This window comes from Rhinolophus ferrumequinum, chromosome 15 (assembly GCF_004115265.2).
Source record: "Rhinolophus ferrumequinum isolate MPI-CBG mRhiFer1 chromosome 15, mRhiFer1_v1.p, whole genome shotgun sequence".
NCBI classification, from domain to species: Eukaryota; Metazoa; Chordata; class Mammalia; order Chiroptera; family Rhinolophidae; genus Rhinolophus; species Rhinolophus ferrumequinum.
Genome location: NC_046298.1, coordinates 3,646,464 through 3,673,402, shown reverse-complemented (window position 1 = coordinate 3,673,402; position 26,939 = coordinate 3,646,464). Strand labels below are relative to the sequence as shown.

The 26,939-nt window shown below is 43.3% G+C and overlaps 2 protein-coding genes across 2 annotated transcripts in view; one reads left to right on the top strand and one right to left on the bottom strand.

Annotated features, from left to right (window-relative positions):
* The window catches only part of LONP2 (lon peptidase 2, peroxisomal), a 63,300-nt gene extending 46,476 nt beyond the window's left edge, over positions 1-16,824 (bottom strand). The window contains exons 1-7 of the mRNA XM_033129134.1: positions 16,467-16,824; positions 11,296-11,527; positions 8,456-8,587; positions 7,122-7,244; positions 5,984-6,147; positions 4,638-4,732; positions 1,211-1,469 (exon numbers count right to left, since the gene is read on the bottom strand). Of these exons, the coding sequence (XP_032985025.1) occupies positions 1,211-1,469; positions 4,638-4,732; positions 5,984-6,147; positions 7,122-7,244; positions 8,456-8,587; positions 11,296-11,527; positions 16,467-16,699 (1,238 nt within the window). The 5' untranslated portion in view covers positions 16,700-16,824. The remainder of the gene's footprint in view (positions 1-1,210; positions 1,470-4,637; positions 4,733-5,983; positions 6,148-7,121; positions 7,245-8,455; positions 8,588-11,295; positions 11,528-16,466) is intronic.
* Positions 14,069-26,939, top strand: part of ABCC11 (ATP binding cassette subfamily C member 11) — a 60,354-nt gene continuing 47,483 nt past the window's right edge. The window contains exons 1-3 of the mRNA XM_033129135.1: positions 14,069-14,210; positions 23,408-23,550; positions 25,064-25,200. Of these exons, the coding sequence (XP_032985026.1) occupies positions 23,452-23,550; positions 25,064-25,200 (236 nt within the window). The 5' untranslated portion in view covers positions 14,069-14,210; positions 23,408-23,451. The remainder of the gene's footprint in view (positions 14,211-23,407; positions 23,551-25,063; positions 25,201-26,939) is intronic.

Sequence of the window (26,939 nt, the reverse complement as noted above, 5' to 3'; positions counted from 1 at the left end):
TTAGTATATAACATGTTAGTTTTGGGTGTCCATCATATTCTTTCTTTTTTTTTTTTAATTGGGGAACAGTGTGTACTTCCAGAACTTTTTTTTCCAAGTCAAGTTGTTGTCTCTTCAATCTTAGTTGTGGAGGGTGCCACTCAGCTCCAGGTCCAGTTGCCGTTGCCAGCCGCAGCGTCCCTTGCGGAAGTTGAACCGGCAACCTTGTGGTTGCCGCTCCAACCAACTGAGGCCATCCAGCAGCTCACCGGCAGCTCAGCTCAAGGTGCCGCGCTCAAACTTAGTTGTAGGGGGCGGAGCCCACCATCCCTTGCGGGACTCAAGGAATTGAACCAGCAACCTTGTGGTTGAGAGCCCACTGGCCCATGTGGGAATCGAACCGGCAGCCTTCGGAGCTAGGAGCACGGAGCTCCAACCGCCTGAGCCACCGGGCTGGCCCCATCATATTCTTTTATAAGCAGTTCATGATTTCTACATTTTTAAATGTTCTTTTAACACTGACAATATCGACATGTGATCTCACAGCTTGCAGCTGCTATGGAACCGACACCGTGAGACAGGTTCATGTTTTCCCAAGGCATCTTCCAATGTGAGCAACAGAGACCACAGAGAACAAAACAATGAACGTAACATACAAATCTGATTACAATAATGTCAGGTTAATCAGACGTAGTTCTTAATAGTTTAATGTACTTTTACAGAAAGTGTCAAAAATGCAAGGATAAGCCTTAATAATTATCTTAATCTTTCTCCTTATTACTCACTCATACTGTAAACCAGGCTTCTTAAAAGGAAGTTTAAACTGCAAACCTAACAAATTTGTTTTCAAAGGTCTCTGCCCCCTCCTACCTGCCCGTACTGCACGCACTTTTTAAACTCTAAGAGTTATAGGTCAATACTTAAGAAATGCATGGGAAGACATCATAATATCTAATCGTAACTAATTTATAACTGTATGCAAATGAGATTCCAGGAGGGCTGAGGCATAGACCAGCCATCCACTGGCATACAAACAGCAAAGTTCGTTTGGGTGTCCCAAGATGGACAGGTTAGCTGGGAAGTAGGGTGAATGTCCCTTCCATTCAGGTATCAAAACAGCCCTTTCAGAAAAAGATGTACATTATGTCTGAGCCTGCGGGGGTGGGGGTTGGGGTGGGGATGGAGTCAACGGAAAAGGAGCATAAGAGATTGAACCGAGAGCAGTGTCTACCTGTGTCCTCGGATGTCAGACTGATCGCACACTCCTCCGAGCGCAATCCTGTGGAACTCCCGCCCTAGCGTCTTGGCCACTGATCTTCCCACGCTAGTTTTACCAACTCCAGGAGGGCCAACAAAGCACAGGATTGGGCCCTTCAGGTTGTTCTTCAGCTGCCTGACGGCCAAGTATTCCAGCACTCTTTTCTTCAATTTTTCCATGGCATAATGGTCATTATCCAGAAGAATCCGGGCTGCTCGAATGTCCAGACGGTCTGTTAAATAACCCAACAGAAATAACCTGAGCACATGGAATTTTTAAATGGAAGGATTTCTTTCAAGGCTTCTAAGAGTCAAAATATTTTTTAGGAAAAAGATGTAACAAGAACAGACGTGGATCCGTCTAAATGAGTCTTTAGGGAGACCCGGACTTGGTTTCCTTACTTAAGATTTAGTAGCTACAGAAATTGTAGGCACTACACGATTAAAATCAGAGTTAATACTCATATCATTTTGCTTGGAATGATTTTCTAGATACACATGATTTCTATGGAAACATAATTTCTACAGATTCTGTTTGTGCTGGCATTTGTTCCTTTTTTTTCCTTATTACTTTTATAATATATGCTCATTCCAGAAAACGTGATGACATTAATAAAAAAGGAAGGAAATAGTCATCCATAATCTCATGCCCCCAAGAGAGCATCCTGACCTTTATGTTGGTAGGTGTTATTCCGGGGGTGGGTGGGTGTGTGTGTGTGTGTGTGTGTGTTTACATACCTATTTTTCAAAATAGCAATTATATGAGGCCTTCAAGTTTTGTAAAATATTTTTTCACTTACTACATTGTGGGCATCTTTCAGTGTCAAATGTATTTTTCAGTATGACGTGTTTCAGTAACACGTCAGTGGCTACATAATATTCCACCGTTTCACTATCCACTCATGTAACTTGCTGACCACTTAGGTTGTCTAAATCGTTAGTTGCAGAGCAGTCTTCACCATGCACCCTTTTAACTAAATCTCTACATATATCCGTAATTCTTTCCTTCAGCTAATCTTCTGTAAGCAGAAGTGTTGGGTCAAAAAAATTAAGACTGAAAGAACTGCCTAAGTTCTACTGATTAAAGTCTCACGAGACGTATGAATCAGGCTCTGTCTCTGAAGCCAAGCTTGCGTCAGGTTTCCTGATGTGCTTCAGTACTTAAATGCTCATAGATTAAACACAGGTCATGGAGCCAAGATAAGTTCACCAGCTAGGTGGCAGCTAGGGTATACTCCACAGCCACGTGACCATACTGACAGCGAAAGAAGAGGGTGAGGGAGACAGAAACACACTGAAGTCCTCTTTCAATCAGGTATTTGGAACTTGCTATGTGTTTTTCAAACAGGAAAAAAAAAATGACCTTAAATAATAGTCTGGTCTACAAAAAGCTAGCTAAGCTGTAATATATGTAATTTAATTGATTTTATTGGGAGTCCAGGCTGAGGGATTAGGAAAGGGAAGAAGAAAATTTCTTTCCCCCTTCTTGGCTTCAGAACTGAACCAATAAATATGAATAAATGAAAGAAAGTCTTGCAATTGTTTACATGCTAACCCTGGCACTAAAAGCTACCACAGTTAACACAGAACTCCAGACCAATCCCGTTCTGTATATCTAAATATTAAAATGCCCCAGTGGAATTTATTTTAGTTATGCAAACATGGGTCAATATTAGGTTATTGATATATTTATGATATCACTATGTCCAAGGAGAAAACCTTTCCATCGAAATGTCATTTTGTACCTAAAAGGCAGTTGCTATAATGTAACACCCATTCGTGATTAACATTTAGTAAATTCAGATCAGAATTCAGGTAATTTAGAAAAAAGGAAAACACTGTGAAGGAATTTCTTCCAAGAAATATGCCAAGTAAAGATAATTTAAAAAAGCAAGTTCTTTCCAACTTTTAAGGAAAGATAATTTCCATTCTATATAAATTACTGTTTCGTATCATTTCTATACAGGATTATTTTTTCTGATTATTCTCTTCAATGATTCAGAATGCATACTTCCTATTTTGAATACTTGTGGTTACATGTAAAACATTTAGAACTCACTTGAACATCTATTTCTGTATTGCTGGCTGGAAGTTTGAAATGGTATCTACTGGCTCCTATTCAAGGTGACAAATTAGAAAACTGATTGCTTCCAACTCTTTCTCTCTGCTTTCTTTTCTGCTTTTGATGACCTCTACTTAGGTAAACACCTCTTTCAAAAATTATGAAAGACATAAAGACATTTTCTGGTTTTATAACTATACTCACATTTATTTAGACGAACTTCTTTCTATACAGCACTGATTTAGGAGTGCAACGTGACTCCCTGTTATACCACAATTTACCCACCCTCAGTTCTCTGCTGAAACACTAGACAACGGAAGCACTTTCATGATGGGCACACGAGTGCTATGACCTCTAATGTTGACACAACTTCTGCAGAAACTCTTATAGTTTCTGGCACGTGGGTGGCCTCCTTTCCTAGACTGTTTAATAATTGCTTTGCCTTGTTTTATATTTCTTGGTTATTTTCCTAAAGAATGGGACTCACTCAGCTCTCTGTTCAAATAAACGTTTTGCCCCCAAATCTCTACAATTACACTGTATAAGCCGGTAAAAATTCCTGGTTAGTAATTAATCTCACTCTATAACTAGGACAAGTGGGGAGGGAAGCAAGCTGAGGTCAACTTACTAAAGGCAAATACTTAGATCTGTAGTTTTCATATTCTCAGGCCATTATGCTACGTGCACCCTGCATTTCTCTTAAGTCATGAACTAAAACAAACCCTGCCACGCGGAAAAACATTACTGAGAACATTCCAAAATTTCAAAATAAGACTCTTGGTGTTACCAGTTACCTAGACGCCCCTCACACTGTTCACTAGCCCTGCTGTCAAAGGCGAGAACAGGGTTTGAAAATGGTCACAAATCATGACACAAATGCCTGCACACATATATCAACATGGAAGCTTGGCGGAGGAAGTGAGAGCAGAGCAGTGAAACGCCTCTAAAGCTTAAACGTCACTTTCTTTCCCAGGTCTGAACGCTCAGGGAGCAGGGCCCCCTCCAGGTCTCACAGAATAGAGCCACTGCACGCCAAAGGTGGGCACTGGGGAGCCGTGACTTCAGGGAAGACCACCTCAGCCAGGTCGCGGCACTGAGAACACACTTCACCAACGACAGAAAAGCCTACTTCCTCTAAAAGCAGGCAAAAAGGGACTTTCATGCAGCACCTTCTTTTCCTGTTTGATCCCAAGACCCAGGTGATGCAAGTTCAGTCTCTAAATGATTGTCATCAAGAACTAATGGAACAGTAAGACAACCAATGGTATTTCAACAAAATTTGCATGAGCTTCCTGAGTCACGATTAGACTGCAAAAAAGGTGTCCTTCTGTTGGCTCACCAGTTGTACTCTTGTTCCAAGGGAGTTCCACCATGAGTTCTAAGTAATTTCTAGTCAGCGCATATTCTGGCATTGACTGAGGCATTTTTTTGAGTCTGTAGGGAAAGAATACATAGCAAACATGTTCAAGAATAAAGAATTCCATACAAACAGAAAACCAAGCTTATCTCCATTTCTTGGTCAGGTATACATATTTGATGAAACAAATCTGAAAAAGTTTCTAAAAATCTAGTTGATAAAACATTTATTTTGTTTGTAAGTATGTTACAAAACAAAATGCATTTATAAAACAAAAATAAATACTTGCAAAGTGGGGGAGGGTGGGGAACACTATCGCTGATTCTATCCTTGCAATATGGCCTTGTCAGTGCAAGTGTCTCACAGGGACAGTCTCAGGTCACATTTATCTATTGCTTTTCTTATAACAATCAGATTTAAGTGCCTAACCATGCATAACACAATAATTATACATATTTTTCATATCAGAGATCAAGTTAGCTCATATAAGCAAGCTAACATCAGATCTTTAATTAAAAAATGCAACTTCCATCCTCTATACACAACATACTTCTATATCTACGAACTAACGTCAGAGTCAATACACTTACTACACTTACTAATGTTCTTAACTGTGAACCTCAGAAAGTCAAATCTTTAGTTTGGTTCATTATAATTCACTAATAAAAGAAAAAGCAATAGGGTTTATAATGTTACAAGTATGTAAGAAAAAACTGGCTTTCTATTTAACTCTGAGATTACCCAGAAAATGTAATCAATCCATAAGCTGACAGTCCCTGCCCTCTAGGGTTTGTAATTCTAACAAAGAATACAGGACCTGTAAAGAACACAATGGTAACTGAACAAACATTACGTCTAAACAAAGGATGTCTACTTGTTTACATCCTTTTTGTTTCAAACATTGTCTACTCTTCAGATAATGAAAAGGCGGTCACACAGCAGTCAATGTGTGACAGCATACTGTAGGGGGAAGAACTGTATCACTTACCCTCCCGCATTTCAGAAAAAGATTAGGGAAAGTGGGGGTTAACTCACAGTACTAAGAAGGTTTTAAGAATCAGATTCTGGTTGAGGAATGAAGAGGGAAAAGCCTTCCACAGATCACAGCTATAACCTGAGAATTTGGAAAGTCATGAAAGGTAGAGCGACTGACAATGCAAAGATGAGAGGGATCGAGTGGCTACACTAAACATAAAAGGAGAAAGATCAGAAAATACAAAACCAATCAGTTTGTGATCCAAAGTAGCAGATTTGTTTCTATGAGCGACAACTTTTAACATTAATAAGCAAAATGAAAGCGCTAATGAATGCACCGCTTCTAAGTTTACCTTTTCATCTCTTTGACGCAGACTTTGTGGGCCTGCTCTGGCATACTAGATGTTCGTATTTTTTTCTCCAGCATGACAATGTCATCATTATCTTCATCCTCATCCTCATCTTCTAAAGTACCTGGGATGTGCGTCAGCCTCCGGATAGGGCGTATTGCTATGACCTAAAGTCGAAAGTAGAAGAGTAAAACCGTATTTCAAAATACAAGGGAAATGACATCCCTAACTACACACAAAGCTAAAAGTGGTGCTGAATAAACCCTTTTAGGGCCCGAGTCGAAACCTTTAGGGAATGACAGAGTTCAGCATGACAACTAAGAAGCACACACGTACGAAGGCAGCGAAATTCAGGAAGCAGCCCCAGATCAGGTGACATGACGCCCTGGTGTATGTTTACCTACCATATGAGGGAAAAAAATCGAAGAGCTGGCTACTAGAAATAATGAAAACATGTAGGAATTTCCTTCCTTTGAGCTACTACTGCAGCCACTATGCTCCTGGTGTACGTTACCGCTTCCTATTTGGCAACCGAATAAATGCCATTTTCCCTCCTCCGTCCCAGCATTTCTAACATCTTAATGTGGGCTCCATTCTTGCCGACACACAGAAGTCTTCCTCCTTTCGAAGCACTTGCTCTTACACAGGGGCCCTTCCAGTTCACCCCCTGCCATTTATGCACCTCCCTGTGATGCTCTGCTCTCCCACAAGCGGCTCTGAGCGTCACCTCCCCTGCCTGGACCAGCCATTTCCACAGTCTGCAGGGGGGCCGATCTCCATCGTACTGGAATTGTTCTTTGAAGCCCAACAACATCTTTTAAACAACCGTATTTAAAAATGACCTATGTGTTCTCTGAAATTCTCCATCATTAACATAATAATTAAACTCCAGTCATTACTGGAGCAAAATGATATACTGGTATTTAAGTCAAAAGCCGTATTTTTTTAACCTATGAAATTGCCTATTTAATACATTCAAATATAAAAAGTTAAAAACAAAGCAGTAAACAAATTGTAGTTTTATAAAACAAAATAAATCAGTTATTCCGTTGTTGAGACAAAGTACTTCTTTCCGCAGTGTTCTCCTGCTATTACAGAGCACATTTCAGCTCTAAGCGGAACGGACAGAAGAAACATTTACCCGCTTATCATCATCCTGCTTGTGTTTTCTGGTTTTCTGAAGCAATTTCAGGCCTTCAATTTGTCTGACAAGCAGTGGTATGGTCATCTTGAACCGTTCCTCCAGGCTCACAGCATCCAAAATCTAAGGAAACGCGAGTCCATTAGCATCGCTCTTTCAGAAACCCATCTCCAAAAAGAAGGCAGTCAGTCTCATAACTTAATTGTCAAGTAAAAAAGCCAGCCCCTGGCAGTATTCACAGCTATACTGTGGCTAACACCCAAATCAACTTCTATCAAACCAGCAAGGTTGTTCGACATGGATACCAGAATCCTAAAAACACCAAGAAAAAAAGTACCTTGAGCTTTTATTAAAAATGAAGCATAAGCAAGAACAAAACACACATTTTATGCCAACTCTCTTTGGGAATTGTTCTCTTAAAGTCGGAATGTACCTACCTATTAGGCCTGAACAAATTCTAGGTTCAAATGATTAAATTTTACACACACAAGAGATGAGGACTTTTACCGCATCCCCCCGCCGCCCCCAACATATGTCTGAGTCATTAAGGCTCCCCAGCCTGTCAGGGTAACATCCCGCCCGTGCCCGCAGCCAGTTCACTCCAGGACCCCACACTCTTCTGCTCTGACCAATGAACTGAATTCTGGTATTTACACACAACCCGCTTGTATTAGGTGCACTTGCTATTATCCTTGTTTGGATTTAAGTGTTAAATAAACTGATAAAATGAGGAGGGCTGTTTCACTGAAAACTAACTTAAACGTTCTGGGAAGATTCAATAAAGCAGACTGCTTAACAATACAATAAATGTAAAAATAAGTGAGCAAGAGAACTTCTATGGTTTGGGGGAAAAATACAAATCTAAGATTTTGCACTTGGATTATTTTTCAAGTGTCCCTAAAACTCATTTCACTTTAGAGAAATAGAAACTGAAAAATCACAGAAAATGCACCATAGGTGTGGTTTAAATAAGAAACACCGAGGATTCTAATAAAGCAGGCCCACACCCCAGGGAAGAGGCACAGCTCCACATGTTTAAAAAACAGTGTGACAAAGTATATTTATATACGTAAGTTAAATAGCTACCTTTTTCCTTATTCTCTGCTTTAACTTTTCCCATAAATTGACAAACCACTAGTACGGATCATGTGAAGAGCAGTCTGAGTACACAAAAATGTAAAGCCACCACTTTTAGAAGTCAATTTCAGTGTGAAAGCATTCTAACTACTTCTGGGAGTCTCCAGCATCTCTTACTTGAAGGTCCAAATTTACTCACTATCTAGATCCAAATGAAAAGCGACAAAGCAACTCAGTATTCAAGGAAAGGACGCTACCTGGAGCTTCTCTTTGTTGCTTGTTCGGATGATGGACGTCAGAATGTCCGGTAAAGCTTCCCTTGGAAGACTATCTAAAAGACGTCTCAGCTTAGCAACTGCAGGGACGGACATATCCAACATTTCAACCAACTGCAAGGGACAAGAAAGTCTTTTTACGGAAATCGGCATTATTTCTGAATTTAAAGAATCAGATTGCCACACAGGTTCAATGTTTGGGCTCCCAAGTCCTTGTTTTTGAAAGATCGTTGATTATTATAGTCCAGATGCTTTACAGGCCTCAGACGAAAACAGAAGTACTTTCAAAATGCGAATCAGAATGAAAAGCAAAAATGGCTCAAAAGTAGATAACACCAGCGTTTGTTAAAGGTTCTGTAAATTTGTGGCTTTGAATTTTATTTTGAAAAAACATTACAATTGTTATTAAAATATAGAAGAGTTGCAATACTACAGTAAGCGCCTACAGACCCTTCCCCTAAATTCACCAATTAACAGCTTGCCACATTTGCTTTCTCTCTGCACGCGCACGCATGCGCAGGCACACACACAATTACTGCTGAACATTGTAGAGTAAGTTGCAGACACCATGACCTTTGTTCCTAAGAACAAGGACAATCTCTTACATAATCACTGTATAATTATTAAATCCTGGAAATTTAACATAGTTGATGCTGTTATGTTAACCAGTCAGCAGTTGAAATACTGTTTTTAGTAGAACATGTGGATTCACTGGAATCTGAGCACTGACAGTGAGTGGTTTTTATAAAAACAACTTCAGGACAGCACTGTAACTTAGGAACCTACCCATTACTTGCCTGGCGTCAAAGGAATTACAGTGTAACTATGAAGGAGCTGTTCAGGTGGGAGAATCTGAAGGCTCTTGTCCTAGGAATTCATGCGAAGAATATAAAACAGTTAAAGCCCATACTTGGAGCACTTACTGAGTACAAACTACCTGCCAGACACACTCCCGGTCAGGACAGGATGGCTAAAGCAGGGTGGATTCAAGTTTGCTGGGGGATACATTTCATGACCTATAGGATAATTTCAATACGATGGGATACGGATTCAAATAAAGGGGTATGTTGGGAGTGGAGGCACAGGCCCAAATCCTGCCAGTCTACAGGAGCTGGCAAAGCTAAATGGAACCTGAAAATTCAGAGGGAAGAGCACTCCTCCTAGAAAAACCGAAGGCAAACTCAGAGACAGGAAATAAGACGTGAGCTCTTTGATGTACAGTGCGGCTGGAACTGTGGGTATGAATGGGAGGAACTCGAGTTGTGAAGGGCCCTAAAGCTATGCTAAACATCTACACTTGACCCTGCAGCATTCAAGTTTGGTACTCAGGCGAGAGCACGGCCGCAACCTGGAGAGGCTTAGTGAACAGCATGGGGCAGAGAGAAGAAACTAGAAGGATATCATTAGGAAGCTACTGCAAGTCTACTGATGATGGCTATAATACATAAGTAGATACAGAAGAAGAGGATGAAAGAAAAAGCATTAATTGAAAACTACTTAACGTCTAAAAAGATGAATGATAAAATTATTGATATCCCAACTCAATGAATTTTTATAAAAGTACTTAATATGAAAATTAGATATGGATATAAAAACAAAACAGGAGACTGAATATGGACCAAGACCAGAAGACTAGCAAAAATTAAATTAGATGAATGACGGTAACGAAATTAATGGTGATGTTTCTCTCTAAAAATTCTTGTCTTTACAAAATCCTTGTCTTTACAAAATTCATTTCTTTACAAAATGTTACGTTTCAATTTTTTTCTGTTGATTCAAAGTGGGGAGAAGAGAAGTAAGGATAAAGATAAAATGAAAGAAGCTATGAAGCTGTGTCCAGTAGAAAACAGAGCCCCCGGGCCGTCACCCAAGACAAGGAAGAGAAAGTCTACTTCCCCCTCTATATCCTTCATTCCTGAACTGCACATCCACCTCATTCAGTTCCCACACTGCAGCTTCTTTCTTCAGAGAAAGTTCTTCCTTTCAGCCCCCACAGGAGTCATAGCTCCAAGTTTTCTAGTTTTCTGTTGCTGTTCACACCACATCAGGAGCGTGTCCCATCAAATGCCACTTCAGGCACAGCCACCACAGGTTGCGGACACTTGCCCAACACACTTTTTACTGATCAATGGTGTTAATAATCAAGACCTCTAGGCATTGCTCTGTCCTCACAGGTCCAGTTATAGTCACTGCATTACATGACTAGGAAGTAGAAGACTACATTTTATAATATAACTTGATAAGGTTTGAAACAAAATGGAGTGAGGGGCTTTTCCTGTTCAATCTAGAGCTAACCAAAAAACTGCAGCCTAGAATGAAGATGTCAAATATTTCATATATACCTACTGTGTGCTTCCCTCCTAGTTAATGGAGGTTTTAACCACTCAAAATCTATCTACCATGTGCTTACACTTCCACAGTAACTGCCAGGCACAGCCTGACCTTGACTTCCAAACCAACATAACTTATATAATTGGTGCCTAGATAGTCTAGTGAGAGATAGAGAGAGAGTGCAGTATTCTCACTTTTCCAATTATTTAGGTTCGGTAACTCTCTGGGATTTGGAGACGCTGGGAGTTATAAGGAAAGCTCTAGAAATAGTGTTGGGAAAAATATGGCGAAGTGTTGGCTAATGTGTCCTCGAATGATATAGGTACAATCTCAGACAAAAACAAATTGAAATTAATATACTGTAATATATTATTAAATCATTTAAACATATGCTGCCCTAAAACTTCACCACCCAACAAATTCCTCATATCTTAGGGTGGCAAAGACAAGGAAGAAAAAAAGTTTTAAGGAAAAAAAAAAGAGCAACTCACTTGGACAGCGTATTTGTAAAACTGCTCTGATAGCTCTAGTCCCTCCCCAGTTTTACAGGTGTTGGGAAATTCTTCCAGTCGGTCCAACTGTTCCACTTCAGCCACAGGATAGGGCTTCTCTTTTAGGACCTGTACGATCTGGAAACGGCACAGGCCTGTGATCAGCAAAGTGTAGTGGGGCTTGGGCCAGTTGCTGCCCACAACCTGAACTGCCAGTGCGGCCGTCCCAATCCTGCAAAATACACACAAATGCCATGACAAACGTGCCATCTGGTAAAACAGAAACTCACCTCAAAAACGGTTGCGTTTTCTGAGAAATCTGTTACAAAACAAAGAACATTATTGCCTTATTTAATTTAGCATCCATTACATGATATGTTAAGTCACGACCATCAGCGACGGGGCAAAGCAGGCCATCTCATCTGAACTGGCAACTCTATGAGAATTAGGTAGAAATTCCTAACAGGTGGGTTATTTAAAGATAAAAACAGAAGAGTAGTTGACAATTACATATCTTAAATTAATTTTGCCAACTGGGAATCCGGCAATGTTACACCAGAGTAAATATTAGCATTTTTAACAGATTTAAATATAAATAGCATGATGTAAACCAATCAAGAAGTCTGTTGCAATACCAGTTTGGCTACTAACACCCAACCAGGAGTTTATGCAATCAATCTATAAAACTGCTACATACCCACCTTATCACAAATTGACATCAAATCTGGAAATTAACATATATGCCCTTGAATTCTGAATTTCTAAATGTGGGGGCTAAATATTTGCGACCACACACTGCCACGGACTGAGTGAAAGACCCACATACATCTCAAGAAGGTACAGAACTAACTCTGTCCTACGTGGCAATTACCTCACCTAATACTAGTTGGAAAAGTTGTATGTTAAGTCTTAGCTCCTTATCCAAACATAGAATTCTGACCACGTCACATAGAAATGTAATTCACAGAAAGGAAGTCTCATTCAAACGAAGCCAAAGTTATATGAAACAGAAAGATCAACATTTGAAGACACTTCCAGGTCCCTAACTGAAATTGCGTTTCTCATTTTGGTCACGGGAAAGCTTATAATTTCAGAAGAGAAACTCGAACTCGAGTGACTGGTGCTCTCAATGCCCTGGGAAAACAGTAACACTGCACTGGCTCATGTGGAATGTACTGAATCACGTGCAAATGCAGCACGTGACTATTTTAGTGAATCTGCTTGCTTCTATATGCAGGTAGCTTTTGATCACTTCCTTGTAAATCACTCATTCTGTAGGTCATATGTAACCTCTGGCTTCCCTCTGCCAGATGTTACATATAACTCATCTTTCCTTACCACCTCATGTACACAGGGGATAAAAACTGATGTCAACAGTAACATAAACTAAAAAATTAGGAAGACAGTTTGGTGGGGAGAAAAAGATCATATGCTTTAAAAACCTGCAATGATTTGGCAATTCTCTAGTAAGTGATCTGTGTGGTGGCTGCTTCTCTTCGCTCATTAATCAATAGTCAGTCATAGCCGCCATTTCCTGAAAACCAACTCAGGCTGCCTGAGAAAGTTAGCAGAACGTCAATGATGAGAGATTCACTCATCGCAGATAGTATTCACCAATGCTTACACAAGGTAGAAAGAGTTCACAGTTCTGTCTACAAGAAATATCGCCAGACAGAAACCGGATCCCTGGCCTACGGGGTTTACAAACTAGAAACCACAGAAACCAGAGAGAGGGGGGCCAATTCAAACCTCAAGATCAGGAGAGAAATTTGTTTGCGCTAAAGGTGAGACTAAAAATGAGTTTTCTTGTAAAGCAAGTTAAATACTTTGGTAAGTGTGAAAGGAAGATGTTCCAACGGAAAAGAGATGGTGCTGGATTTACACTATGCCTCTCCTCCTAAGGAGACAAAATATATAAAGGTTTTATTTAAATATATTAATTGGTTCTTTAAATCATTTATAATTGACTAGAATGTACCCCTTTTACAGAAAAACATGATCTGTGAAATGATAGCTGGTAAGAAACAGAATGCCTGGTGAAACATTTGGGTGAAAAGCTCTGTGGGACGGTGGCCAAGACATGGAAACAACCAAAGTGTCCTTCGATAGATGAGTGGATAAAGAAGTAGTGGCCTATATACACCAATGGAATACTATTATCCGCGGTAAGAAAAGATGACATTTATGACAGCATGGATGGATCTTGAGATCATAATCTAAGCGAAACAAGTCAGACAGAAAAAGCAGAGAACCATATGATTTCACTGATACGCGGTATACAAACGAAAACAACAAAAGAACAAGACAAATAACTGAAAGAACAACAGTCACAGACACATAGTTTAGGGGTTAACCAGAGGGTAAAGGGGGAGGGGAATCAGGGTTGTAGAAGAGGGTAAACGGGGTCTAACATATATGGTGATGGAGGAGAACTGACTCTGGGAGGTGCACACACAATGGATACAGAGATGATGGATCACAGACTTGTACAACCTGAAACCTGTGTGACTTTACTACAACTGTCACCCTCAAAAAACTTCAATTAAAAAAGAAAAGCTCTGTAGGAAAACATGACGTGTAATGTTACTGCAGACAAATTCATTGTGTACTGGGGCTCCAGGGTTCCGGCAGACCTGGCAGGGGTGCCAGGTCCTACCCTGCAGGTCATCCACAGCCACGGAGAAAGGCGCCCTCCAGGCAATGTGGCTGCACGCTAACATGCTAAAAGGACTGCCGTTCACAGCAGCACAGGAAGTGGTCCAGGTCAGTCAACACCTGGCCCTGCTCCTTAGTGTGGCAAGGAACACAGGGAACAGTGCACTTCTGCTGCTGCCTGAAGACTGACGCAGTGTCACCTGGATGGTCCGAAGGAAACAGGCAGGAGCAGAGCCCTCAGCCACCAGCTGGAAAAGCAGGTAACTGAGGAAGGAAAGACTTCTGTTATCAAAAACAGGATAATGTCATGAATGATTCAATATTTGTACTACTACAGCCTTTTACGTTTTTAAGTAAAGAGCGTTTAAAGGTTGTATTAAAGAAGAAACACTGGAACCTAACTCTACGGGATGCTGTGCAATCTTTCTACATAGACTTTGCGAGTAGCAAATAACAGTTTTGGGAAAAGTGGATGGTCGAATAGGTCCTTGTAACGCTGGCACTCTATGAAGAATTTTCAATGTATGTTTCTAACTTAAAAAATTAAATTGTAATATTGCTATTCATTTAAAACAAAGGCAGCGACGCGAACATCAAAGATCATCTGAATATTAGTGATTGCTTCCAAGCGAGAGAGTTTAGAATTGAATTATTGTTGTTTCGGAGGGATTTACATAGAAGACATTAAAAACCCTCCAAAATCTGGCCAGAATAATACCACACCAATGGATAGTCAACCTAAAATATGACCAAATCTACTTTGAAATTCACGGTGTACCCACAGGTAACCACCATACATAAGCACAGCAGAAAACAAAAAAAATCTAATCATGGTCAGCAACTAAGCCCATCGGCACAGAAAGCAAAAAGTTATGGAGAAATAAACGGGCGTAAGGAGTGCGGACACACGCAGGGAAACCCAAATCCAGTACAATCGATCAGAGTTAAAACTTGAAAAGTTGAAACTTGAAAAGCATCCAATCCACTCAAGCAATACCAAAGCGGGTCAGATGGGAGCCAAAATGTTTTCCATGTTGGAGAAAAGCAAGACTTTCACAATGTGGACTGATAATGGGCTGTTAATGCTTTTTTTTGGGGGGGGGGGTTGTTTTGTTCTGTTTTGTTTTAGGAGGGGAGGGGAAAGATACCAGTCTGTGAGAATTTGAAGAAAGTTATGGACTCTCTTTAAAAAAAATGTATATATCACAAGGTTTTGTATAAAATAAGGCTCTCCTAACTCTCCTGAAACCCACTGCAGAGTAAAGAACCCCTAATTGTAAAAAGGATAACTGCAGGGGAAGGAGGAGGTCTGAACTGAAAACATCTCAAGAATTAAGGAAAGGAGGGAGGGGTTTGGGAGGTGAGTTTGACGATAACAGCAGCATTTGTTGAGAGCATATGATACACCAGCATTGGCAACAGAATAGAATGCGAGCCACATAGGTAATGTTGGAAGCCGTATTCAAAGTACAAATAAACAGGTGAAATGCTAATATTTTATTTAACCTCAAAGAACCAAAATGTTACCATTCCAACCTTCACTCTACATAAAATGTATTGATTTATTAACCAACAAAACATTTTTCGTAGGAAGCTTTCAAAATCTAGTGTGTACTGTACACTTACAGCACGTATGTCTGGGACCGAAGCGTTTCCTGGGACACGGGACTCGCAGTCCTAAAACCTGGACAGTCCCCAGCAAACGGGGGCAACTGGTCACTGTAGTATCTCAACTTGGACGAGCCACATTTCAAGCGCTCTATAGCCACATGTGGCTAGCGGCTACGGTACTGGACAGTTCAGCATTCTACCAAGACTGGCACAAAGCAGGTGACACACATTGTGTCACTTCTTCTTCAAAGCACACTTCGAGACCGATGCCATTAGTTCATAAATTACTGCTGAAGAAAGACACAGGCACACGTTAAGTCTGTCACCCAAAGTCACACAACCAGGGCCATGGTGGAGGGCAAGCTACTGGGAAGCCCCGGGCCTAAGAAAGGAAATGTTGAGAGAGGACCGAAGCGGCGGAGGTCTGACGCTAGGGAAGCTCCAGGAGAGGAGGCAAAGGAAAATGTGAGCAGGAACGGCCCTTTAAGGAGGAAAAGTGAAGCACTGAGGGGCAGAGAGCAGAGGGAGGCACGGGGTGGAGAGGGAAGAGACCAAAAATAAATAAATAAATAAATAAAGACAGGGAGGAAGAGAAGGAAGGAAGGAAGAAGGGCCCGGGGGGAGGGAAGGAAGGAAAAGACAGGAGGGTCCGGGAAGTCAGGGGCGCCGGCCTACGAGTCTCACACCTGGGCGGCAGGGAGAGGGGTTCCGGTCACCCTGTCACCAGCCACGGGTAACTGCAGGCTTTCCTCCCTCAAGACTTCTCTCCTTTAACGGTCACCCGGCAGACGCCCCACTTCGCGCACGCAGAGCCCGCAGAGCCAGGACCGAGCCGCGAAGGCCGCCCGAGGCCGGGCCGGGCCGGGCCGGGCCGCCCCCCGCCCCCCGCGGGGCTGTCTGCCCACCTGTGCAGCGGCGGCAGGTCCTGCGCGTCGCTGGCCGGGTCGGGCGTGTTGGGGATGACGCCCAGGATGGTGCTCTGCAGCGACGTGCCCTTGAGCAGGCGGCCCCGCACCAGCTGCAGGTTGCGGGCCGAGTCCACGCTGGTGCGCATGGTGGAGCCGGGCAGCAGCACGCCCTCGTGGGTGAGCAGCAGCGGCAGGCGGCTGGGGATCTGGATGGGGCTCACCGACGACATGGCCTCGGCCGTTCGCGCCTGGAGGGCTGTCGGCAGGAGCGGCACAAACACTTCTGCGCGGCCGGCGGGCGCCACCCAAGCTCTCAGCGGCTGGCGCGCCGGCACTTCCGGCCCCGAGCTACGGCCCGTCCCCAGGCTCAAACGCCGCCGCTTCGCGCTGCCCCCTCCTGGAGCCGCCGGGGAAGACACGCGTCGTATGTACGCGAAAAGAGGCGCACTCCGCCCTCTGCGACCTTGGCGTCTGCCGAGGAGCCCTGCTCCGCCGCTTTCTCACAGAGCTGTCTATCCCCTCTGCTGGGTTCGGAAGGACGATAATGTGTAAATTATAGCTATTGAAATCCTTTTAACTTTGAATTCGAATGGATTTTAGATGTACAAAAGGGTTACAAAAATGTGGTAGAGAGTTCCCATAGGGCTTTCACTCAGCTTCCCCTGTAATCGGCTTACATAATCACGATTCAATTACAACAACCAGAACACATTAGCGTTACTGTTACAGCATTACTATAGACCTTACGCAAATTTTGCCAGTTTTACTAATGATGTCTTTTTTCCTGGTCCAGGATCCCACTTTTCATCTACTTGGGATGTCTCCTCATCATTTTTTTTTTCTTTTAAAACCTTGATATTTCGGTCCATTACGTGGTAGAACGTCCCTCAATTTGGGTTTTTCTGATATTTTCTCACGGTTAGATCAACGATATGTACTTTTGGCAGGAAAACCACAGGAGTGATGTGGTCTTCTTAGTGACACATGGTGAAAGGTCGTATCAATGGTGACTTTGACCTTGATTGCTTGGTGAAGGTGGTATCTGCGGGGTTTCTCCTCTGTAAGTTACTATTTTTCTCTTTGTAAGTAATAAACGTGGGGAGTTAAGTCTATTTTAATTGGTATTCTGTGAGATGAAGGTGCCCCATCTTCCTCATTTATTTACTTATTATTTATTTATGGTAATATGGACTCATAGATTTTTAAGAGTGATAATCCAATCACATCGTGCATTTCATTGCTTGACTTGTTTCAGCTTGGGCCATTGGGAGGTCCTTGACACTGGGATTTGACTTGAGTTTGACTGTAGGTGGCAGAGGGAAATCGTTTTGCAAAATATGAAGTCCAGCAATGCTCTCAGGGTCCAGGAGAGAATGGAAAGTCCATTCAAGTCAACTGGCCTTTCTGAGGGACAGCCCAGTGCCAGGCCCTGAGCGAATGGTAGAGCGGCAGAGAGGGTGACATGAAACAAGTTCCTACCCTCGAGCTTCTCTTGGCCAGAAGGATAGCCCCACAGATGGCTGAGTCTGGCCCAGGGCAGTTGGAACTGTATGTTTCTGTGTGTGCAACAGAAAAGGGGAAGGACGTGCAGGTGTGCCAGATGCTGTGATGGAGACACACGTGCAGGAACTTGGAGGCACCTGCCTGCGGTCTAGCTCTTTCTCTGACAGGAGGCCATCTTCTTTCATTCATTCTTTCCTTCATTCACTGAACAAATACCTTTTGCATACATGCTGCATATGTGCTGGATATTATTTTAGGCGCTGGGGATACAGTAATGAATAAGACAAGGCTCCTGTTTCCGTGGAGCTGACGTTCTAGTGAGGGGAAAACAATAAGCAAGGAGAATAATGGTGGAGAGTGGTAAGTCCTTTAGACGGTCAGAGAAGGCCTCGCTGGAGAGATGGCATTTAAACCGACCTTTGCACTTTGAGGAGACAGCAATGCCAACATCAGGGGGTGGGGGCAGATGCGGCACTACTCCAGGCAGAAGCAGCAGCGATTGCAGTGGCTGGAATGAATTTGGGATGTTTGAGGAACCTGTTCCTGGAATTTGCCAAGCTTGATGGTACCGATGAGATAAGAGATTCAGGGGATCAGATTACAAAGGGCTAGTAGGGCCTGGTAAGGAATTAGGGTCTTACTCCAAGCCCGATGCAAGCCATTGGAGGTTTCACGTTGCAGAGTAGCATTAGCTGGCTTATGTCTTCAAAAGATCATTTTGGCTGCTGTGTGGAGAATAGAATGAAAGGGTTTAGGATCAAAAGCAGGGAAGTCCGTGAGGAGGTGGTTGCAGCTGTCCAGGCAAGAGGTGATGATGATTAGATTAGAATCTGTGGAGTCAAGCTATGTCTGCAAGTAGCTTTAACAGAATATGCTGATGGATTGGACCTGACGAATGAAGGACAAGGAGATCTCCTAGAACGGGACTTGAGCCTTTAGGGCTTGGAGACAACTTCAGCTCGTAATCGAAGATGCGGGATACAGCAAGCTCTGGACCATTTCTCTGGATGTGTCCTGTGTACCCTGTCCTGTGATAGACTCTGGGGGTAACACAGAGATAAAATATTCATGGCCTGGAACCACAAGAACTCACAATTTTGATAAGGCCACCTCAAGGGCAAGGGGAGGAAGGGGCCCATTTTTTGAAGCTCGTAGTGTTTTAACAAAGAATTTCAAAAATCATCTTACAAATTTTGCTGTGTATTTTTTAGACATTTACCTTTAATGCTTTTAACATAATACCCGCACCCCCCGCCCCCAACAAACCGTATGTGTTCTATTCACGTAATAATTGCTGGATTTATTTTTTAAAATTCAAATTCATACTGTACAATAGAAGGTGTGGCGTGGATGGGTCCATGTTTAAGTTGCTTGCTTGATGAACACTGTCTTTCAATCCTGCCAGTATATCTCTGTGATGGGATGTGTTGGCCCTCTTGGGAGAATATCAAGATTCTAAATGTGAAAAACAAAAAAAAAATCTAAATGTGAGGTCCTTAGTGACCCTGTGGTTCTCCTTCTTTGCAGGCTCTGTATCTACTTTACTCGTTTAGCCACCAAATGTCTGAAGCTTCTACCATGGGCTGGGCACTATTTGAGATTTCATGAACACATCCATGAACAAGACAAAGTCCCTGGATTTTAAAGAGCTGACATTCTAGTGAGGTAGGCAGAAAATACATAAGCCACCAGAGACATAAGTGGCGATTTCGGAGGTCTGGGAAGGTTACTTGGAGGTGGTATTTGAGCCGAGTGAGGCGTGGATGACTAGAGTGGACCGGCTCTGCAAGGAGCTGGGAGGACAGTGTTCTTGGCAGAGATTAGGACTAGTGCAAAGATCAAGGTTGGGGGAGCGTCCCAGTTTCTGGAACAGAGGAGAAGGCCAGGCCTGAGATGCAGGGATTCAGTGATGGCCTCCAGAAGCTGTTGGAGCTAGCAGAAGAAAATAAACTTAAGAGCAGGGAAAGTTAAGTAGCACAGGGAATGAATTCACTGGAAGGGAGAGGTTTGGGAAGAGTGAGGTCTGATTTCAGACTTCTCCAGGGCCTGGCTTGCACGTAGTTCTGCTTCTTTGCCCTGGGTGCCTTCTGGCCTTGGGCACTAGCCACAGTTTACTTTGTTCCGGGGCCCCCCGTCCTGGTCACAGGCTGTTTCGCCAAGTTTAAACCAAGTTTAAGGCCATAACTTTTGTCCCCTCGGGATGGGGAGAACAAAGGGCTGGACCATCTCCTTTCCAGCCCTTTATTCCCAGTCATGTCCTGGTCCCCAGCCTGACTGCATTGATGGCCTTGCCACTAATTAGAGGGAATAAACCAGCTCTTTTTCTGGAAAGGAAGCTGGGAAGCAGGGGAACTTATCAAGGACTGCCACAGGAAGTTCTGGAGGGGATTCCTCCGGCCAGTCAAGGAAGCGGAGGTGGGCCTCGGAGAATTGGCAGGCTGCCCAAGCTGACATGTGGCGGACCTCCAGTTGTATTGAGTGTCCTGCAAACATATCCAATATGCATGCTTGATTCTCACTTGGTTTACTTTCCTCTGTTACTAGTTTCCTGGACAAATTCCCAATAGTCCCATCTTTGAAATCCTCGTTGCATTTGTTTGCGGGTGTGTGTGTATAAATAAACTGGGTTGACAAATCGTACAAAGCTGAAAGTGAGAGAAAAATCCAATTTCTTGATTTGGTCTCTAAGAATCTGGTCTTCCTCATGAGCCCCTACTCGCTTGTTACGGAGGAGAAAATCAATGTTTAGGCTTACCATTTTAAGGTCATGTTCAATCTAGTCATTTCAATCGTTCTTTTAGGTCAAGTGCAGTAAAGCCTCAGTGTCTGAGTTGCGCCTGGCAGACGATGAGTCAAGATCCTGGGCGCGGTGTCCTCTGCTCCCCAGCTTTCCCGGATGATGTCTTTGATCCACCTGGTCCTCTGGCCCGACTGGCGCTGGGGGGTCTGGTGTATGTAGGCCTTCAAGGGATGCTTGTGGCTTCTTCACGGCCTGGTGCCTGGTGGTTAAGCCCAGGGCTGCTCGGCCTCTGCTGGCACCACACCCCCTGCAAGGCCATCCGGTAGCTCTCACGTGTTTGCAACCCGGGGAGGCCACCAGGCCCCTCTGGGCAAGCCCCTCACCCAGACTTTCAGCTCCACCTTGTTCTCACTGCACCTTAGGGGAGCCAGGAAAGCTAACCCCCAGGCACAACCAGCACTCGCTCCTAGAGCACTTAGGAGTGAATTGGATAAAGACGTCCCTGGTGGGAGGAGCATTTAGAAAAAGTTGCCGCTTTTTCCAGATGGATGCAACCGCGGTTGGCTAGAGCCTGGTTCATGAGAACCAACTGTCAAACCTCCAGGGATTTTGAGAGCCCAGTTGTTAAACACAAACATTAAAAGAGTTAAATTATACAAACTTACAATTAAACATGCTACATCAAAGAGAAAGGTAATACTCAAAATGTATCCTTCCTAATTATTTTACTTCCTTTTACTACCACTTATACTTTGGAAGTCGTTTACATTCGTCGTATTATATCTATGGTGGAAACGATACTGTGCCTCCCTTCCCAATTCGTACTCAGTCATCATGTAGGTGACGTGACATCAGTCGTGGTGGGAATATTTTCACCACAAAAATCAGCAAAGACTATAAATCAAGGCTTGTTTTTATTATTTTGTTGATTGTCTAGGTGTAAGAAATAAATGCAGGAAATGTTAATGATGCAGATTAAATCGACAAGTGTGGGGTGCTGTAGCTATATGATCTTGTGAAGAACAACCCCCATCTCCACCCCCACCCCCGAAAAATGAGGAAATATTCTTTCAGGATTTGAAAACTGTTCAGCGAAGTTACCAGGTCACTGGCAAATGAGTGAGACCCAACCAACATCCATCTTTGATGTTTCATTTTCCTCTTACTCGTTAACATGAAGCAAAATGTCAAGGCAACATTCATGGTGGAACTACTTATTCACCAGTGGCAACCAGAGGTTGGTTCCAGACACAAATGTTTGTCAGCACTCCATTGGCACAGTCCTGTGCCAGGGTGCATGACTTGCAATCTACAATTTGCTGACTGCACTGCACTCCCCACCGCCATTCCCTCCACTGGTCAAGTTTGTATAGTGAATAAACTGTTCAGCAGTAAGCACAGTCCTGCCCCCAGGGCCTCCTTCCACTGGATCGTGCCAGTTTTATTTTAATATATGTCTATGTGTGGGCTGGTTCAAGGCAGCCAGAAAGCTGGCCTCTTTCCAGTCTTAAAGTTTGCGACACCCTTGCTTACCTAACCTGTTTCCTTTTCCTTCCCCCCCCCGCCCCCGCCAGCCCGGAAAGGTCCACTTTTATCATCGCAAGTCTACTTTGTGGCCTAGCGTCACTCCCAGGGGTCTACCTTGTATGCTGTATAGGAGAATCCCAGAAACGGAGTCCAGCAGATTGGGTTGTGATATGCTAAAAGGAAGTAGGACGGAAGGGAGTAGGATAAAGGAATTTAGAGAATCTTCTCCCAAGACAGTAGGCTAGTCTGCAAGTCTGTTTCTTGAAGCACAATCCAAGATCTGAGCGTCAAAAGCTGTATCTGAACACCAGCACTGACTACATAACTTGCAGGGTTTGGGACACAATGAAAATGTTGGGCTTTTGTTGGAAATAATTAAGAATTTCAAGATGTTGATGGCAGAGCCGTACACCAAGCTTGCAGCCCTCCTGTACGGGGCCCCGTGAAGCACCGGCCATGCCCCAGGCGCTGGTCACGTTGTCCACTTTCTTTCTCTTTCCATCCCTTCGCATGTGTTCCTAAGTACCATCCCCTCGACCGCCTCAGCCAATGACTGTTCTGGGAGTGAGTCACATACTCAGAAAGGCAGAAAAGAAAAGCATTATCAATGTGCTTTTAAAATGCCTTGGTTATTTAAGCTTCCTAAGTTGTGCCTACATTCACTCCCCTGAGTCTGTGAAGAGAGTTAGAGAATGGCAAAATCACGTTTCTTTCACTCACTTATCTATCCGCTCATCATTTATTTATTGAACACTTGCTGTCCTCCTAGCACTGTCCCAGGCCCCAGGGATTCAAGCGTGAGCAAAGCAGATGTGTCCCTGCCCTCATGAGGGTCTCTGTTTAGTGCAGGGAATGAACCCTAAACAAATGATTCACATGACTGGACAATGACAAACTGGGATAAGAGAAGAAGCGTGCTTTGCTAAGCAGGCCTTGGACGTATCGAAGTCGACTGACCTGGCCCAAGGTTGTGGTGTTGGGAGGACGTGGGCAGAGAAGATTTCCCGAAGTGATCTTGGGCTGAGGCTGAGCACATGTTTAAAAAGAGGGAGCCGAGTCTATGCCAGGCAGAGGGACGAGCAGGTGCTGTGACAGCACACTTGCGGTGATGTCTTCTCCTGGCTGCTCGGGGCTGGATCTCAGCTGCTCTGACCTGTTGCCTTTTCAGATTCTCTGATTTTGGGAAACGAAGCATTGGCAGGACAACTGAAAATGACCAGGAAGAGGATCTACTGGGTCCCTAGGTCCTCCGGTGGCCTGGTGAATCTCGGCTTGGATGCAAGTGATGACATGGTTGCAGGACTTAGCTACGTAAGTAGATCTTTGCATCGAAACACCAGGAAACGGAGCTGGCAGGGTATTCTCAGTGGTCATAGATGAGGTCAAAGAATTTTGTCCCATATTTATCCAACCTTTATTTTTAATGGATCTCAGGCTTCTATAATTAGATGGATCATAATCCTTGTCACAACACACCGTCATGGTTCATGCACATGTATGTAGATGTGTGCTGTCTGTTACCTACCGATCCACGTAGTTACTTACAAGACTGTAATAAGTATCTGTAAACCCATCACCACACACCAGCGTCGACCTTGACAATCACATCCAGCTGTTGGTCTTCTCCTAGCTCCTTCCCCCACGCTCCCTACCTGAAGTGACCACTATCCTGAATCTGTTCCCATCGATGCTTTTAACATAGTATTATTTATTCTATATGAAGTCCTAGCAATTATATGTCTTTTTAAAAAATTTTAGTTGTTTCCCACTTTATCAAAAGGGTGATATATGATGTTTTGGGATTTACGTTTTTTACTTATTGATTTCTTTTTAGTGGGTTTGCCTTTAGAGGGTGACTTGGACTCACATTCTGTGGGTGACTCATCATAGCACCCTTTTTTCTTGTCTACAATGTTTGGTGATGGCTGGGACCTGACTTTCCTGACTCTAGGCCCAGTGCTCATTCCAAGCCTGGCATCTGTCTGTCTATCCATCCATCCATCCATCCATCCATCCATCCATCCATCCATCCATCCATCATCTATCTATCAATCATTTACCTATCATCTATCTACCTATCACCTATCTATCTATCAATTATTTGTCTATTGTCTATCTATCATCTATTTTCTATCTGTCTGTCTATCTGTCTGTCTATCTGTCTATCTATCTATCTATCTATCTATCTATGATATCATCTATCGATCTAGCTAGCTATCTATCATCATCTATCTGACCATCCATCCATTTATCTATCATCTATGTATCATCTACATGTATCTATCTATTTTTGAGATGTAATTGACATATAACATTAGTCCCAGGTGTACAACATAATATTCAATATTTGCCTATATTATGAAACGATCACCACAGTAAGTCCAGTTAACATCCATCACCATACATAGTAACAAATTCTTTTCTGGTGATGAGGAATTTTAAGATCTCTTCTCTTAGAACTTTTAAATATGTAACACAGTATTATTAACTCTAGTCCCCATGCTGCACGTTACATGTCCAGGACTTATGTTATAGCTGGAAGTTTGTGCCTTTTGATCTTCACCCATTTGCCCAGCCCCCACCTTGCCTCTGGTAACCACGAGTCTGTTCTCTGTATCTATGCAATATATGTATATCTATTTTAGATTCCACATGTACGTGAGGATACATGGTATTTGTCTTTGTCTAACTCTGGCAGCCTTTCTTTCTTTAGGAAGCTGGATGGGGAAAGATCCATGTTCCTTGGGTGGCTGGTTGAACCTTCCCTCAGCACAGTATTTATGAGGTCTGAGACGGATGCTCTTTTGTTGTTTTCTTTCTTAAGAAAACACACACTCTTGAAGATGAGCCCTGCAGCCAGCAGGAAAAGAAGTGTGAAGCACCCGAGAGGGCGGGTGTCCTCTCTTCAGGGAAATACAAGGCTGCCTGGAAAACCATGATCCCCTTCCGCCGCAAGCCGAAGTGAGTCCTGTGGGGAAGGTGAGGGCAGTGCCTGCTAGCCGAGGGGGCCTGAGCCCCTCACACCTGGACCCCTCCCAAACGTTCACACCCATGTTCTGACACAGTCATGTCACCAACCATGGACAAGTATCTCCAGAGAAGCCCGAAGCACATCAGGGAGGCAGAGTCAGCACATTCATGCATTCATTCGTTCGTTCTTCTAACAAGGGTCACTGAGGACCTACACGTGCCAGGCACCTGCTGGACCATGGGAAACAGCAGTGCATGAGACAGGCATGATCCTTGCCCTTCATGGACCTCATATGTGGGAGAAAGACAATAAGCAAATCAACCCACAGATAAACATGTGCTCACAAGCGGTTGGAGGACATTGCTGTGAAGAAGTATGGGGGTGCCGAGGGGCAGTGGAGCAGCGGCAACTTGATAGGTTGAGTGGTGCTTGAGCGGAGACCTGGAGGACGAGCGAGATTTTACAAGACCAGAGTAAGGCAGGAATGATCTGGGCAGAGGGAACAGCATGTGCAAAGGCCTGGCCTTGAGGTGGAAGGAACGCAAAGTGCTATGTCCAGGAACTGAGAAGGAGGTCAGGGTCATTACAGAGTCATGTGCGAAAAAGGCTGCGGCGTGATATAAGGCTGTAGAGAGAGGCAGATGCCAGGGGATCCTGTATGTCTCCAGAGGCCGCACTCAGGTCTTCATTCTAAGAGTAACGGGGAGCCATTGAAAGGTCTAAATGCCCTGTAATGTTACCCTTCCACTGAAGAGTTGAAGAAATTCAGTTTATCCTTTTCCAATAAACCACAGTTGAAAGTAACCACCCCCGATGTCTTTCTAACTTACGCAACCTTGCTTTCGGGGCCTCCACGGAATTGTGCAAGAGTTCACGTATTTATCACATATTAACAGGACTGTAACACTTTTCTGGTCTGATTCCTCAGTTTTCCTTATCAGGACTCTATTTTGTATTTATAATTCCCTCTTTTCTCCAACATGTTCGCTAAGATTTTATCTGTCAACAAACTACAAACTACATTTGTTTTCCTAGGTTTCAAACCTGAGCTCCTGTCAATACTAGTTACATTGTTACTACCCATTGCTCTTATCTCCAGATGAACAAAGGACCTTGGTTCTGTAGCTCACCTGGGCAACCTCAGCTTACTGAGGGACACATTGTTTTTGGGCTTTGGGGACATTGGCAGCAGGTCAGATTGTCTCTGTCTTTGTGATTACAGATAACCTCACACATCTGATGCAATCTCTTACTCTCCCTTCAGTCCCTTCTCTGTCCGACAGCTCTCGCAAAGGCATGGCTAACCGTGCCCAGAATGCACAGCCATGGCTGCTGGTGGGCTGGGCCGGTATGACGGGCCAGAGAGTGGAGAAAAGAGGCCAAAGGCAAAACCAAAACCAAAACCAAAAACATCTCATGAGTTTGGCATTTTTGTCTTCTCATCTTTCTCCTCAAATCTTTATTTTTTTTTTTTAATTGAGTTTTCTACATATTAAAAGACATAGATAGCATTAAAGGCCACTTTGAAAAAAAAAGTAGAAACTACACAGAATCTCAGTGCCCTAATCAAATCATTATTTCTCTATTTGGGAATCATTCCCAGAGATAGGACCTTAAGATTATTTACTTTTATTTCATTTTTTATTGTTTTTGTGAAAGCTATTTAAGCAAGCATAGAAAAATGAAAACAATAAGAATCTCTTTTCCTGTTGCTTTGCTAATGCTAATC